Here is a 17,019-nt window from a genome sequence, read left to right on the forward strand (position 1 = left end):
TAATAGGTGAAAGTAAAGTTCTAGTTAGCATTGATTGAAGCAGAATGAGATAATTAAGAGTAATAATAATTAATAAAGATAGTAACCCATGTGTTCATAGTGCTTAAAGATTCACAAAGTTTGTTATATACATTGGCAGCTAGGTGTCCCAGTGGATAGAGTACCAGAGAGCGAGTCAGGAAAACTCATCTTTCTGAATTCAAATCTGGCTTCGGATACTTAGTAACTGTGTGACCTTGGGCAGGGCACTTAACCCTGTTTACTTCAATTTCCTCATCTGTAAAATGAGCTGGAAAAGAAAATGGCAAACCACTCCAGTGTCTTTGCCAAGAAAATCCCAAATGGGGTCACTAAGAGTTGGACCCGGCTGGAAAATGACTGAGCATTACCTAAATATGTATTTTTTCACTTGATCCTCAAAAGAACTTGTAATTTATGGACTATTTTATAGATGAAGAAACTGAGGTTTAGAAAGGCAAAGTTACTTGTCTAAGGTTACATAACTTATTAATAAATATCCCAGGTAGGATTCAAATTCATGGCTCCCTGATTCCAAGTCTGTACTAGGAGTTAGGGGACTAGGTTTGCCAATGTCCAGGCTTTGCTAGTAAATAGTTGTATAGCTTTTAGAATCTCTCCCCCTCTCTGAGATTCACTTTTTTTTCTATGAGGCATTTGAACAGATATTCTTTAAGGTCCCCATCAACTCTTAACAAATTGATTCCATTCTATCTCATTCCAACCCATCCAATCCCATTCCATTCTATCCTTCTCTTTCCATTTTGTTATTCTTCTATTGTATTCTATTCTATTCTATTCTATTCTATTCTATTCTATTCTATTCTATTCTGTTCCGTTTTTTCCTCTTAGTCTTGTATAATTCCTATACTATCAACCCCATTCTTAAAATTATCCACAGCAATTGTTTATATGTAAGGAGGATAGATAGACAAATTTATAGCAACCAGCCTAGTGGTTTGCCATAGTTATTCTTTAGAGAGGGCATTTCAATAGAGAGATTTTAACAGCCAAAAGGCTTGTATTATGGAAATACCCAAATTATTCTATTACAAAGTGGCTTCACCTATAAGGAATATGAGAACCTAAAGGATAATTAGATTGTAGCTCCTTGAAGGGAGAGACTGTCTTTTACTACCTTTTGTATCCTCAACACTTACGGCACAGTGCCTGGCTGGTATAAGTGCAAAATAAATGATTATTGATTGATGGATTGGTAGGGATGTTTTTTGTATAATAATGAAGCATTTGGAGTCAAGGAGCTCTGCACTAAAGAATAGGAGACTGGATTTATAATTGTAATTTTGCCACTTATGTTAATTGTATGACCATATCCAAATCATAAGACCAAAGTGGTGGAAAGGCTATCAATGCCACTTTGACAAAGTGAATGATTGGGGCAAGTTTTGATTCCAGGTCTCCTAATGCCAAATTCCATAAATTTCCCATTAAAAGGAAAATATTACCTATCAGGTTTATGGTTAGAAGAATTTATGAATAAACAAGAGATAAGAAAGCATTGTGAAATGTAAAATGAATAATTCTGAATACATTAAATTGAATTCTTTTACAAATAAAACTAATGTAGCCAAAATAAGAAGGTAAACAAAAAAATTGGGGAAAATTTGTTTGGATAGAGATCACATATCTAAAATGTAAAGAGAACTTTGTCAAGTATTTAAGAATATGAGCCATTCTCCAATGGATAAATGCTCAAAAGATATGAAGAACAGTTTTTGGATGAAGAAATCAAAGCTATATATAGCCATATGAAAAAAAGGCTCTAAATCATCATTGATTAGAGAAATACAAATCAAAACAACTCTGATTCAAAAGCACAGAGAAGAAGCCTCCAGAGGTCAGAAAAGCTCAGTCTCATAGAGCTAATAAACAACAAGAAGAACTAATGTATGAAATAGACAGAAAGCCAAAATCAACAACAAGACAGAGCCACAGGTCTCTCCTATTTGATGCAACCTGAAAGGTACACAGATAAAGTCAAAATCTCAGGTATAAGCGGAAGATTTAACACTCCTCCCCCACCTACTGTACTGAGACCTGAGGTAGAAATCTGACTGATTAGAATCCCAAAACAAAGGCTGCAACCACAATGGAGTACCTTGGTACTACCATGGGCAGCTCAGGGCTCTAACCTGGTATTTGGGAGGGAGGTGGCTGGCAGAGAGGAATGGAGAGGAGGACCAAGGGTAACTACCTTCAGTCTCCATACCTTCACTTTCACTTTCACTTTCATCCTTTGCTGGCAGCTGGGGAAGATATGGCCTCAGGGCACATTAATACAACAGGTTCATTAATCAGCTGAGCAGAGAAGAAACCCCTTCAGGGCAGAAAAGCCCAAACTCACAGATCTAGTAAATAAACAGAGGAGCAAGAATACAGCCAATAAGGAAGGGGGAGGTGAAGAAGGAAAAAAAATATGAGTAAACAACAGAAAAAGAAAAAAGAAATTACAATTGACTTTCTATTCAGGTAATGTACAAAGAACAAATGGAATGGAGGAGGATTAAGGAACACTGAGCAAAAACTCAGAAACTCCAGTGAATTGGACTTAGGCTTTAGAAAAATTCAAAACACGATTCAAAAAACAATTAAGAGAGGTTGAAGAAAATTGGGAAAAGAACTTAAAAAGCAAAATAGATCAGCTGTAAACAGAGACACATGTAATAAAACAAGAAAAGAGTGTTCTAAAAGCCAGAATTGACCAGCTCAAAAATGAGGCAAAGAAAGCAAAAGATAAAAACAATGACTTACAAAGAAAAATAGATAAAAAGATAAGGATGATCAAAAAGTCAGGGATGAAACTCAGTCTTTAAAAATTAGAATCAAACAATTAGAAGTGAATGACTTCACAAGGCAGCAAGAATCTATAAAACAAAATCAGAAGAATGAAAAAAAATTGAGGAAAATATAAAACTCCTCATTGATAAAACAAGGGATTTGGAAAATAGATCCAGGAGAGAGACAATTTAAAAATTATTGGGCTACCTGAAAATCGTGACCAAAGAAAAATCCTAGATATCATTCTATAGGAAATGTTCTAAGAAAACTTTCTGATATTCTTGAACAAGATGGTAAAGTAGAGATTGAAAAAATCCATAGATTACCTCCTGTATTAAATCCCCAATTGACAATGCCCAGGAATGTTACAACCAAGATCAAGAACTTCCAAACCAAAGAAAAGATACTACAAGCTTCTAAAAAGAAACAATTTAGATATCATGGAGCCACAGTCAGGATTACATAGGACCCAGTTGTATCCACACTGAAGGATCAGAAGACATGGAATATAATATTCCGGAAAGCAAGGGAACTGGTCTATAATGAAGAATCAACTACCCAACAAAACTGACTATATTCTTGCAGGGGAAAATATGGTCATTTAATAAAATAGAAGATTTCCAAGCATTCCTGAAGAAAAGACCAGAATTAAACAGAAAATATGATGCCCAAATACAGAATTTAAGAGAATCACCAAAAGGTAATTAAGAAAGAAAAAAAAATTAAGGGACCCAATAAGTTAAAATGATTTGTATTCCTGTAAGAAAAGGTGATATTGGTAACTCTTAAAAATTGTTATTATCATTGGGGTAGTTAAAAGAAGTGTACTTGGAGGGTATAGTGACAAACTGTATAGGATGATATGTCAAAAAAATATAAAAAACTAGGGGTAAAAATAGGATAATACTAAGAGAAATAGGAAAAAAAAGATAAAATGGGATATATTTATATATATTTCATAAGAAGCACATGGGGGAGGTGGGAGAAGATCAATACAATCAAAGGGAGGAAAAGGTTGGAGACAGATAATACTTAAATCTTACATGCATTGAAATTGGCTCTGAGAGGGAAGAACAATCACATCCATTGGGGCAGAGAATTTTAACGTGTCCTATAGCAAAGTAGAAGGTTAATAAATGGGCTGGTAGGAAGGGGAGCAATACAAGGGAGGGAGAGGTTGGGGAGTCTTTTAAAAGGCACTATAATAAAAGGGGAATAATAAGAACAGAGGTGGTAGAAAGGGAGTTACATTATGGAGGGGAAAGGTGGAGACTGACTAAAAGTGAAAAGTTGGAGGGAACGGTAAAAAGGATAAGAGAAAAGGCAGAATCAAAGGATGAAATAAAAATGGAGAGGAATACACAGACAATAATCATAATTGTGAATGTGAATGGGATGAACTCACCAATAAAAAGGAAGCAGATAGCAGAATGAATTAAAAACAGAATCCTATTATATGCCGTCTACAAGAAATACACTTGAGGCAGGTATACATACACAGGGTAAAGGTAAGAGGGTAGAGTAGAATTTACTGGGCTGCAACTGAGACAGAAAAGGCAGGAGTATCAATTATGATCTCAGATAATGCTAAAGCAAAAATAGATCTGGTTTAAAAAGATAAGGAAGATAATTATATCTTGATGAAAGGCAGTATAAATAATGAAGAAATATCAGTATTTAACACGTATGCACCAAATGGTATAGCATTCAGATTTCTAAAGGAGAAACTAAAGGAGATTAAGGAGGAAATAGAGAGTAAATCCATACTAGTGGGAGATGGCAACCTTCTTCTATCTGAACTAGATAAAATGAACCAAAAAAATAAATAAGAAGTAAAGGAAGTGAATGACATTTTAGAAAAATGAGAGCTAAAAGATATCTGGAGAAAAATAAATAGACATAAAAAGGAATATACCTTCTTTTCAGCAGTACATGGCATCTATACAAAGATTAACCATGTACTAGGGCATAAAAACATTATAAACAAATGTAGGAAAGCAAAGATAATAAATGCAATTTTTTCAGACCATAATGCAATAAAAATCATCATCAAGAAGGGCTGATGGAAAGGCAAATTTAAAATTAATTAGAAACAAAACAAACTTTGAGATATCATATCACATTAATCAGATTGGCTAAAATGATTAAAGGCCAAAATGATAAATGTTGAATGCAATGTGGAAAAATGGGGACACTAAGACACTATTGATATACTGTGAAATGGTCCAACCATTTTGGAGAGCAATAAGGAATTATACTCAAGGAGTTATCAGTCAAACTGTGCATACTTTTTGACCGAGCTATACCACCATTAGATTTTTCCCTAAGGTAATTAAGGAAGAAGGAAAAGAAACTATGTGTTCTAAAATATTTAAGGTAGCTCTCTTTGTGGTGATAAAAAACCAGAGATTGAAGGGGTGTCCATCAATTGGAGAATTAGGCTAAATTAGTTGTGGTATGTGGTTGTGATGAATACTACTGCTTTGAAAGGAATGAATGGGTTAATTTTGGGAAAAAAAATGGAAAGAACTACATGAAATTTTGAAGAGTGAAATAAAAACCAACAGAAAAAAAGCAACAGAAATAGTCTTTGAAGAAAGACTTGGGTATGTGTACCTCCAGAGAAGAAAGTGATAAATAGAAATAATTAAGACATAGTTTTTTATATACATGTCTTTTTGTCAAATGATGCTTTCTCTAATGGGAGGAGGGGAGTGAGTGAGACAATTGAGTATCTTAATGTTTTAAATGTTACAGGTAAACAAACAAATAAATAAAAAAGGCATTGCTTCAAATACACTCTGCCTCAGTGTCTTTCTCTACAAAATATAGGGGTGGGTTTGGATTTGGCCTTAGGTGTCTAACATGAGGCCATATGAAACTCACCTGACTCTGGGGATACAGCCAACTGAGATTTTTTTGAGGAAAAATTCCACTAATTAGCTACCATTAAGTCCTAACCACTTGCCTACTGCTACTGTTGTGTAACTGATTATTTCCAGGTGTTATTCTAGCAGGCTTGGATCAATTAGATTGCTATTGAAATTAGTTGTAGTTAATGACTTAATTAAATTCATGCAACCTGCTCACATGTGGAGTTTGGATAGTGTGGGCTGCTGTGGAAAATCTGGCCCCCTCTGGACTAGATGATCCCTAACATTTGATGATTCTGTGACCAAATAAGATTGAAAAAAATTATAGCTAGTATTTATTTAGGATCTTAAGGTTTTAAACATGCATTCCATATGTTATCATATTTGATCCTTGTAACAACCCTTTGAGGTAGGTGCTATTTTTATCCTCATTATACAGATGAGGAAACTGGGACTGAGAGAAGGTTATGATTGCCCAAGTCCACACAGGATCTGAGGCCAGATTTGAATTCAATTATTTCTGACTTCAAAGCCAATAATCTAATCACTGTTTCTATCACTTGGCTACCTCAAAAACCTAAATGCCTAAGATCAAGAGAATAGGCCAATAAGGAGAGTATAAATATCATTGATAGTAGTAGCCTATATGAGCTTTCCTAATTGGTAGTAGACAGCTTGGGGAAGCAAGGGTCAAAAGTTACCATATTCCCTAGGTAGTCATCAACAACCTCTATGTGCATAGACACACCAGGATTGTACCAACAACCAAAATGGAGAGAAATGGGATTATAGACCACAGATCTTGTCTCCTTTCCTTCCATCCCATCTTACATTTAAGGAAACCCAGGGAATTGAAGTGTCTTGTCTAAGCTCAGGCAGGTAATTAACATCAGAAATGGAATTTGAACACAGGACCTTTAACTCTTAAGGCCAGTGATCTGAGGCATGCTGAAGCCAGGTTACTAGAAATGATTGTTAAATTTTCAGTATGAGCATTTATACTTAGGAAGTTGGCAAATATTAAAAAAAATCGGGTCTCAATTTATTGTTTTGCTATTTGTTTACCCTTAAAAAACAGATGAAGAAAATACAGATAATGCAGATTAAGCTTAAATGGTGTATATTAAATTTCAAATCCACACAGTGGACTGAGCTGCCCTGAACATTATGAGTAGCTCTCTTAATGGCTTAATTTGGAGACTCTACAAAAATTCCCCCTAATTATCCCTGCCATAAATTCTCATTTTAATTGTTCTTCTTGTTGCAATAAATAAAGGATCTGTGATTTCATGTGGCAGGCAACTCCCATTGTGGGAACTTATCCATCAGAACAGATTGAAACCTATCTCTGATGTAATAGTTAAGCCTTAGGGACTTGTTTGGGGTAAATACATGATAAGTTCCTGTCCCAGAGTCATACATATCAGAAGCAAGATTCAAACTCATGTCTTCCTTACTCCAAGGGACTACTTCTTCTATCCATTGTTCTATGTCACTTCAAGACTCCAGTAGATTAAAGATGTTAAAATGCAAATTTTGGCAAGGAAGGATGATAAAACGACACAGGTCAGCAATTTCCAAAAGTATTTTGGTATTAGAACACTTTGGGGTCTAAATCATATCATTAGAACCCATAAATGTTGACCCACTGGGTCTGAGGGGAATGCAATACTCACCTCCAAAACAAAAGCTGGATTGGTGAAACTTTGCAGAAAACTGAAGAAAATTGAGCCTATTCTTATACTGAAAATGCCATAGCTAATCAGTATTTTGATAAAAAAATTATTTAATATTTAATGTTTTAGAAAAGAAAAGATCACAATTATTGACATTTTCTTATGAAATCTTTATTCTTATATGCTTTATTTTTAAATACTGTTTGGAAACTGGCTCTTACAATATTCTTATTTCTAGCAATGATTACATTAGTGGTGAGCTTCCTTGAAGGGATAAGACACTCCACAGATATGCTTTGATAAGATAAAGGACCTAAGCTATGTAAAGTTACCTGAGTGGGGTGTCATGTTGGGAATTACTGGACAACAAGAGATTAGTGGGAAAATAGAGATGTTGATAGAAGTGGTGTGGAGTGCCAATGGGAGTTAAAGGTTGTTGTTGTTGTCAAAGGTTGGATTATCATCATAGGTGAAACTCAGCCATATTTCATAGCTTTGTCTAAGGTTAATCCTATATGAAACACCTACCTTGGTCCAAAACAGTCATAGTATAAGAGATTTTAACTAGGAATATACAACTAGTGGTATAGTGGATAGAATGTTGGGCTTAGAGTCAGGAGGAACTGAGTTCAAATCTGATCTGATCCAGATCTTATTAGCTGTGTGACCCTAGGCAAACTGCTTAACCCTATTTGCCTCAGTTTTCTCACATGTCAAATGAGCTGGAGAAGAAAATGGCAAACCATTCTGGTACCTTTGCCAAGAATCTCAAATAAGAGAGTACAAAGAGTTGAATGTGATTGAAAAAATGACTGAATAAGAAGATTGACAAAGGGGCAAAAATTCATTGGTGTCGAAAAGCAACAAAATCACAAAACAGATCAAAATCAAGTAAAATAGCCTATGAATGGGTGCCTCAGATGGAAAAATGGTTGATCAGTTGCTAGGTCTCATGTAGAATGATACTGTTCTGGGTTTAAATCTTCCTCTCTTGCCAATTGTACTTTATTCTGGAAAGTTAACCAGCTAGCTACAGTCTAGGAGTGAGGGGTAGGGACTGAGGGGCTCTAGAGGAGATGGTGATGAGTTGGAGGAGGTGCTGGCACAGATACCAAAATCCTGTTTTCAGAATAAAGTCAAGTAAAAAGACCTGATGATGGCTTCCACTCAACCCAAGAAGCTAATACATGAAATGTGGCATCATGAAGGTTCTTGATAATGGGTGGGCCAGGATAAAAGCAAGTCGGATTTGACCCTCTTCCACAACACTTCAGTCTTACACTTTACGACCCCACCACATATTCTAATCCAATGACACTGGCCTCTTGCTATTCCTTGACTAAGCCACTCCATCTCCTGACTCTGGATATTTTCATGGACTCTTCCCCCTGCCTGAAAAGTTTTCTGTCCTTATCCCCATTGCCTGGCTTCCTTCAAGTCACAGGTGAAGTTTCATTTTCTACTAGAAGTCTTTCCTGATTCCTTTAATGTTGATTATTTCCCATTTCAACATAGTGGTTTCCATGTTGTTTCTGCCACTGAACTGTGATCTCACTGTGAGCAGGGACTCCCTTTTGTCTTTTTTGGTATCACTAGCTCTGAGTACAGTGCCTGGCACACATTAAGCACTTAATAAATATTTATTGACTGACTGACTAAATTCTCTATGACATCACACCCTGGAGGAAAAGAGCCTTTCAGAGCGTTATATTGACAATAGGCATTGGGTCAAGGGCATGGAATAGTTTAGGGATAGATTATAGTGAAAATGGGGCATAGTGGATAGAATGCTGGGTCTTGAGTCAGTTCAAATCTGGCCTCAATCTGTGTGACCCTGGGCCAGTCACTTAACCCTGTTTGCTCAGTTTCCTTATCTGTCAAATTTGCTGGAGAAGGAAATGTCAAACCGCTCCAGAATATTTGCCAAGAAAACCTTAAATTGGGTCATAGTCATGACTGAAGTGAAAGAATAACACAATAGTGACAATGGAGAGAAACAATAGAGAAGGGGGTGGTCACTGGTAAGGTGAGAGCTTTTAGACCTCTTCAAACAACTCTGGGAATAGCAGGAGCATCAAGAAAGCAAGATAATTGGTAGGATGTGTGAAGATGTCCTATAGAGAATGAATGAGGTCCTATGTTCCAAGCTGGTGGTCAATGGCTGCTGCAGGGGAATGAAAATATTGGGTGAGAGCTAAAATTCTACATTGGATGCAAAGATCCAGAGTTAGAAGGCTCTTCAGAGGCTACTATGTACAACTTCTTCATTTTATAGATGAGCAAACTGAGGTTCAGGATGATTTAAAGATAAGCTTTAGTTCACACAGATCAAAAGAATAAAAAGTGAGATTTGAACTCAGATTCCTTGAATTCACAGTCAGAGTTCTTTCTACTGTACCTTGGCAACCTGGAAGCTATGGGAGATACTCTTCATGTAATGAAGTAAACAGGCAGTGTTGAAAATGTCAAAAAGTACCTCCTAATTTGTATCTGGGTGGTGAAGAACCTTGGCTGTCTTCACAATTCTTGCCACAACAGCAACTGGTAATGCTGTGGCCTAGAGGGTCTGAAAGCCCAAAGGCAGCTTTCCAAAGATATCATTTGCAGCCAGGGGAAACTTAGGAGAATCTGGTTCATTAAGTCTTATTTCCCCTCAAATATCTTGATTGAATGCCCTAAGGCCAATATTCAAGGCCAAGCTCAAAATCTCCTTGTAGGACACTGGCATTTTTACAATGATGGGAGCCTCCTCTCCCAGGAGAAAAATTTGTCAGGAATTTTCCTTGGAATCATCTTGATCTATTCCATAATGGTCCCACCCCCACAATGGGAAAGGAACTGGAGGGAAGGGCTAGTATAGTAATTGGAAGAATGACTACCAGAGAGTCAAGTCTGATCACTGTGGAAAGCAATTAAATGAATGACCAGCTTTTATGCTGTCCTCATAGTTTGTGGAAGAATGGGAGCTTTGAAAATTTTGAAGGCTTTGCCACAAGGTGAAGAATAATGAAAATACTGGCTATTGAGAGCTCTAGAGAGGAGAAATTAGATCTGGGGGGATCTAATCCATTAAAAGATAATTTGAGAAAGCAGACCAGTTCAGACTTTGCTTGTTGCCCTTGCTGGGAGGTTTTGATAGTTATTGCATTGCAATAATTACTGCAGAATCAAATCATTAATAAATCTCCAATGATGAGTATTCCCAGTTGAAAAAACAAAACCCAAACCATCTAGAAAACAACCCATCCAGGGGATGCAAACCAGATGACACTCCATGCGTCAACAACATAACCAGCAAGAGGAATCCTTTCTGAAGCTCCAGTAAGGAGGAGCAAAATGTCATTTTGATAGACCGACTGTATTTTGGTCACAGGCCTAGAATCAACAGACCTTCACAGGAGAACAAATGACATCCCATTTCAGCAACTGTGTGGGAACAGAGAATGTACCTAAGGTAAGTGAGAAGGCATAAATTGAGGCTCTTGGCCAAAGCAGTCATGTATCTGAAACAGCTTTAGCCCTGGCTCCACAACTCCTACAAATTGATGAGATGAGAACCAAAGAGCCATGGAACTGCTGGGGCCAAGGAAGAGACTAGGACCCAGCAGTAGCACTCTTCCTCCTGTAACTTCACATCACAGCATCAATGGGCTGAAGTTAGTCAGGTTGGGATGGGGGTAGGGTAGTAGGGGGGAAGCATAATCTGGCATAGTGAAGCCTTCTGGGTTTCAAGCTGAGCTTGAACCTCTTGAGACCCAAGTACTGCTGGCAACTGGCCCAGCACACAGCTCCGGGTCTGAAGGAGGGGGCTTATAAAAAAAGGTGCTGTTAAAAAGCTTCTTGGATATCTTCTCCCTCTTACCAAATAGCTCATTGATGAGTTGAGTGTAAACAAATGAGAAACAGAAGGATCAGATTTTTTTTTCTTACAAACACACACAAGCTTAAGCATTAAGGGGAAAAAGTGGTTGACCAAATAGGCTTGGGAGTTTGCTGAACCCAGAAAGTCTGGAAAGTAGTGTGAGATGTTTTTGCCAAACCCCAAATACTGCTTGGTTAAGCTTTCCCTCTAACCAATTGGATAATTGCAATTTTACTCAGTGGATTTCTCCATTGTTCCTTCCTTTTCTTCCCCTTTTGTTTGGAAAAAAATGAGGAAAACAAAATAATTAGCCATGTCTCAGGGTAACTTTGCTGATAATCCTATATTAGAAGACTAGATCAATCCATGGTTTCAGAACTGTTACGCTGTTTCTATGAGTCCAGAAGCTTGTTATCTATTTTAAATAACTCTCATGAATGGTCTGTCAGGTTGAGGACTCAATTTATAGTCTTATAAATTAACACAAGGAAATTCACTGCATAATGTAACAGACAATTCTATTCATAATGCTTAATTAATCCCCTCAAGTCACTAATGGAACTTGTTTGTGACCCCTCTATTTCAACCCAAGTTAAATACAAGTCTCCTGAGAGAAGTGTTAAAATGGAAATGCTGATGGAATTCTCTGGTGTTCATTCATTCAGATTCCTACTATGTGCCAGACTTGATGGCTGGGCTTTGGGTATACAGAGTCAAAAACAAAGGATTCCCCCACCCTCAAGGAGCTTATCCTCTATTGGACTCTATACTCTATAGTACTGGAGTATGTAAGAGCTAACCTTTTGGATAAATTATGACTTTCAGAGAACTCACAAATAAAACACAGGAAAGAAGGTAACATCTATTTAGCCAGAACTATTTTAGCTTTTATAAAAGCGCAAAGGAGGAAAGAAGTAGACATTTAAGAAATGTCTGAACTTGATTTAGCCCTCAAACACTCACAACTCCCATTGAATAATTTCCCTTAATTTTATCCAATGAGTTTTACCATGATCATTCCCAGAAGAATGGACACAAACAAAGAAGGTAATGAATTCACTGCTCTTTTTTTAAGTCAACTAACAGGAGTCTCAGTTTCCCTTTCTAGACTGGGTGTTTTCCTAGTGTTTCTTTGCTAATTATAATCAAGTTTTTTTTTCCAGTGGAGGCTGGTTGGGATGGTTGGTCCAAACCATTTTGCCTGGATAGAGGTTCAACGTTCAGCATTTTTGAAAAGGTACTCGGAAAATTAAAACATCAAAAACTATAAAGAAAATCCATTCTACTGGGGATGTGGGGGTGGGAAAGGGAACTGTATGTACAAAGATAAGTAAATACAAAATGTATAGAAGCAATTTAGGGGAAGATACTAAGACTGGAGAATAAGGAAAAGTCTTATGTAGGAGGTGGTTCTTGACCTTTTTGATAAGGACAGCTAGAGATCTCAATGGATGGAGGTGTAGAAAAAGAGCATTCTAGGGGTGGGGAAAATACATTCATTCTAAGCAAAAAACACAGATAAACCCAGAAAGCTTCAACTCCTTGGAATAAGATGCCTTTCTCAGGATAAGCTCCATTTAGAATCTCATCATTATACTTCTAATTGAAGCTTTGATTAATTCTATCTCCCTCAGTCTCTTCTCCCTTCACACTGGAGGTCTGGAGGGCAAAACACTAAACTCATCACAATGCCTTCCTTTTTAGAGGGCAAAAATTCCATTCTTAGTTCTTCCTTTTCCTGTCAGTCCCTCTACCTGTTTTTAGCTCCATAGAATAAGATGTACTACCTCCTCCATCCCAACATGATCCCTCCCTCAGGTGTCCTAACTGCTTCTACTTTCCTAACTCCTTTTGACCTACATTCTGTTTGCCTCAGTTTCCCCATCTGTCAAATGAAATGGAGAAGGAAATGACCACCCACTTTATTATCTCTCCCAAGAAATCCCCAAATGGAGCTACCAAGAGCCAGACATAAGGGAAAACCACTGAATAACAACAATCTATACACATCCCCCCAGGTGTCCTATCTGCTCCTGCTTTCTGGACTCCTTTTATGTGCTGTCTCTCTCAATTAAATTGCTAGCTCCTTGAGGGCAAAGTGCCTTTCTTTGTATTACTTGTATGCATAATAGTAGGCACTTAATAAATGTTTGTTGGATTGGATAGCCTTTGCTCTGAGACTATTCCCAAGTTGCTTCATACATATCTTGGTCATACCTAATTGCTTGCATATTGTCCTCCCTTTGGACTGTGAACTCCTTGAGGTCAGAGACTATTTTTTGATTATTTTTCGTATCTATAATACTGAGCATAAGCACTTAATAAATGCTTGTAGTCTGGAAGGTCTTTCTAAATCAAGGCTGGCTTCCCTCGGAGGGCAGTGAGGATAGGGGCTAGGAGAAGGGAAAGTGAAGGGTTACAGCCAGTAGCCTGCTCTCTCAGGGGAAGGGGGAAGAGGGCAATGGTGGCTTATGCCCTGAGAAAGTCTACCTTGTGGCCTGGCCCAGGAAGCCAGCTCAGCTTGGCTCTGTATTCTGACCTACCCTGCTCACACTTGACCACTGCGAGTGCAGAAAATATCTCTGGGATCTGCAAGACTCAGAGTCTGGGCTCATCTACTGATTTCCTTCCTAGGCTGCCCCTGTCACTCTTTTACACCCAGTGGGAAATGTTTCAGCACTGAAGCCCCATTCATAGGTGAAGATTCTAGGAGCCAGGAAAACAAACAAACAGAATGGGGGACAACTCCATGCCTAAACAGCCCATCTTTTTCTCCTCAGAAGGATCAGCGAAGGGGAAAAAAAAGTCTGAAATTCAATACCTTTATATTTGGTCACTACAGCTGCGTTGACACTATGAGGCTCTTGAAAGGTGACAGTGAGTGATGTGTTACTGGTTACCATGAGACAGACATTGGTTGGCACCTCGGGGGGTCCTGGGATGGAAGAGAAAACACAAGGACCTTCAGAGCAAATCCTATTCAAACAGTGTTCCCCCCTCTTCAAAGAGTGCCCTGAAACACACACCACAGAAGCCTTTGTCTCTTCTGCCTTTTGGACATTCTCATTTAGGAGTCTAGTTGACCTGCTTGGACACCATTCAGTGCTACCATGGTCTTATTGAGCTTTGTCCAGTGTACCTCATGTTCAAAGCAAATAATAATGCCTGTTCGAGTTCAAGAGAGAGTCCAAGAAAATTCATGGGACTCCCCCCCCCCCCCACTCATTAACTACCTACTAAGTGTCAGTGCTATACAAAATGTGGGGGAGATAGAAATAAGTGTGGTTATGAAACACCATCTAATATTTATTATTTTATTCATAATTTTAAAAAAACCCTTACCTTCTGGCTTAGAATTGATATTAAGAAATTAAGCAACTGGAATTAAGTTAATTACCCAGGATCAAACAGTTAGGAAGTGTCTGAAGTCACATTTGAACCCAGGACCTACTGCTGCTCCAAGCCTGGTTCTCCATCCACTGAGTCACCTAGATGCCCATGTTTATTATTTTTTAAAATAATAAATGCCACTTTCTACATCAGAACTTTCCCTGAGACTCCCAGCTTCTAGTACCTTCTCCCCCAAGATGACCTTGTATCTTCTTCGGCTATGTTTTATAAATACCCATATATGTGTTTATTCTTTCCCCCATTCGATTGTAGGCTCTTTGAGATTAGAAACTTTCATTTTTTTTTTGTATTATTCCAGGGTCTAAGCCAGTGTTTGTTATATAGTAGGTAATTAATAAATGCTTATTGATTGATTGATGGACACTTTTTATTGCTTTAGCTTCAAGCTAAATGAATAATTGAGAATGCATCGACTTTTCATTATAGATGTTATACTCCAAGAAAGTTTTGCCAGAATAATAATAGCATAAGTACATTTATATATCAATGTAAGATTTGCAAAGCACTTCATAAATATTATTTTATTTTTCTCACAACAACCTGAGAGACAGGTGGTATTATTATTCCCATTTTATAAATGAGGAAACTGAGGCAATTTAAGTAACTTGTCCAGAGTCACACAACTAGTAATATCTGTGGTAGGATTTGAACTCAGGTCATCCAGATTCCAGGAACAGGACCATCTAGTCTATTAGGTTTAGTAGAGTGTCAATGTGTATATCACAGCCAAAGCCAAAACTCTGGCTAACCTCTGCAGTCAAGAAGAATAAATAACAAATAAATGAATTGGGTTTCTGTTTACAATTAGATACCAAGACTAACTATTTAAGCAAGAATATCTGCATTCTTAATAACTCCCTTGATTTTCTCAAGTGTGTTTGAGTTTCATCTGCGGAATTGTCTCAGAAAAAGTTTCATGTTAATAACTTTAATGGAGACAAATTATGTTAAGAAATAATTATCCTCAAGAATAGAAGTGGGAAAAAATAAGACAAAATTAATAAATTTGACGATTATATTTCTTTGTTGTCTCACATTTAACAGAGGTGAAATTTCCATCATATCTAATCTTAACAAGTACTAAGTACAGTAGAAAGTGGAAAACAAAAATCTTGTGATTTTACCAGAGGTCTTATAATTGAAGCAAAAGATTTTTTTTTAAAACCATGTTCCCTTCCCTTCCCCACTCGCTTTTTTTTTTTTTAGGTCACAAGGCTAACCAGGTCAACAGGCCCATTTTCGCGCATTTCTAAACCTCATGGAGGGAGGAAGATGAAACAGAAGAGTGTGTCAAACCTTGGACCCACTGGAGCCACACGTCTCTGGACATGGGACCTTATTAATAAGAAAATGGAGCAAGAGGACTCTCCCCCCACCTACCCGACCCTGCTCCATTTTCCCATCTTCTTTGTTCTGAATGGGTTGTCCACCAAAGAAGGAAGAGTGATTACTAGTTGTCTGAAACAAAGATGGTGGCTGTTCAAGTCTGGAAGTTTGTTACTACTCACTGGCATGTTCGAAGCCTGTTTTCATGCGTTTATAAAGCCGGTATCTCCACTCCCAAGCTTTCAACTGTTTCTCTTTCTCCGTACTGTCCATACTGAATCCTTCATTCTCCACCTGGGCAGACAGCTCATTCACCCTCTGCTGGGCTTCTTGGACCAAGGTGTTGAGATGTGCTGACCTGCTTTCAAGGCTGATGACTAAAGGGAAAGAGATTCAATTTAATAAACATTTATTAGGTGCCAGTTATAGGCAATGCCCTGTACTAGATGCCAGAGACACAAAGCCAAGAGAGAAAAACAGCCTTACTCCCTGCATCCCTAAGAAGCTTACATTATACTGGGAGGGTATAAATAGATGAGTAAATACACATTAATTTGAAGTGAGAGAGACTGTGCATTAATAACTAAAGGGATCAGAAAAGGTAACTAATCTGTGCAGGCAAGGACGTTGGAAATTTTAAGAGGAACTGTTGAGGAGAGAGGGTATTCCAGCATGGGGTTCAGCCTGTGCAAAAGCTAGGAGGCGGTGAATGGAAAATCAACTGTGGGAATCAGTAAATAAGTCAGTTTGGTGGGAATGTCAAAGAAAAGATGAAGGGGAGGCATGGAATAAAGGGAGGCTAGAACCTGATTGTTTAGGACTTTAAACACCAAGGAGTTTGTATTTTATCTTAGAGTCAATAGGGAACCAGTGAAGATTCTTGAGCAAGGGATTGACATGAATAGATCTGTTGTCAAGGGCAGTTGTATGGAAGATGGATCAGAGAGGGAAGAATAAAAGCAGGAAAGTTATTGCAATGTTGGGGGGGGGTAAGTGGTAAAGAGAGCTGGAAGTAGGATGATGGCTGTGTGGATGAAGAGAAGGGGGAAATGGA

At 37.9% G+C, this 17,019-nt stretch overlaps 1 protein-coding gene across 1 annotated transcript in view; it reads right to left on the bottom strand.

Moving 5' to 3' along the window:
• The window catches only part of ANKFN1 (ankyrin repeat and fibronectin type III domain containing 1), a 587,864-nt gene that overhangs the window by 131,158 nt on the left and 439,687 nt on the right, over positions 1–17,019 (bottom strand). Inside the window, exons 6-7 of the mRNA XM_056816551.1 lie at positions 16,148–16,342; positions 14,050–14,163 (exon numbers count right to left, since the gene is read on the bottom strand). Of these exons, the coding sequence (XP_056672529.1) occupies positions 14,050–14,163; positions 16,148–16,342 (309 nt within the window). The remainder of the gene's footprint in view (positions 1–14,049; positions 14,164–16,147; positions 16,343–17,019) is intronic.

The sequence above is a fragment of the Monodelphis domestica genome, chromosome 2 (genome assembly GCF_027887165.1).
Source record: "Monodelphis domestica isolate mMonDom1 chromosome 2, mMonDom1.pri, whole genome shotgun sequence".
Lineage (NCBI taxonomy): Eukaryota > Metazoa > Chordata > Mammalia > Didelphimorphia > Didelphidae > Monodelphis > Monodelphis domestica.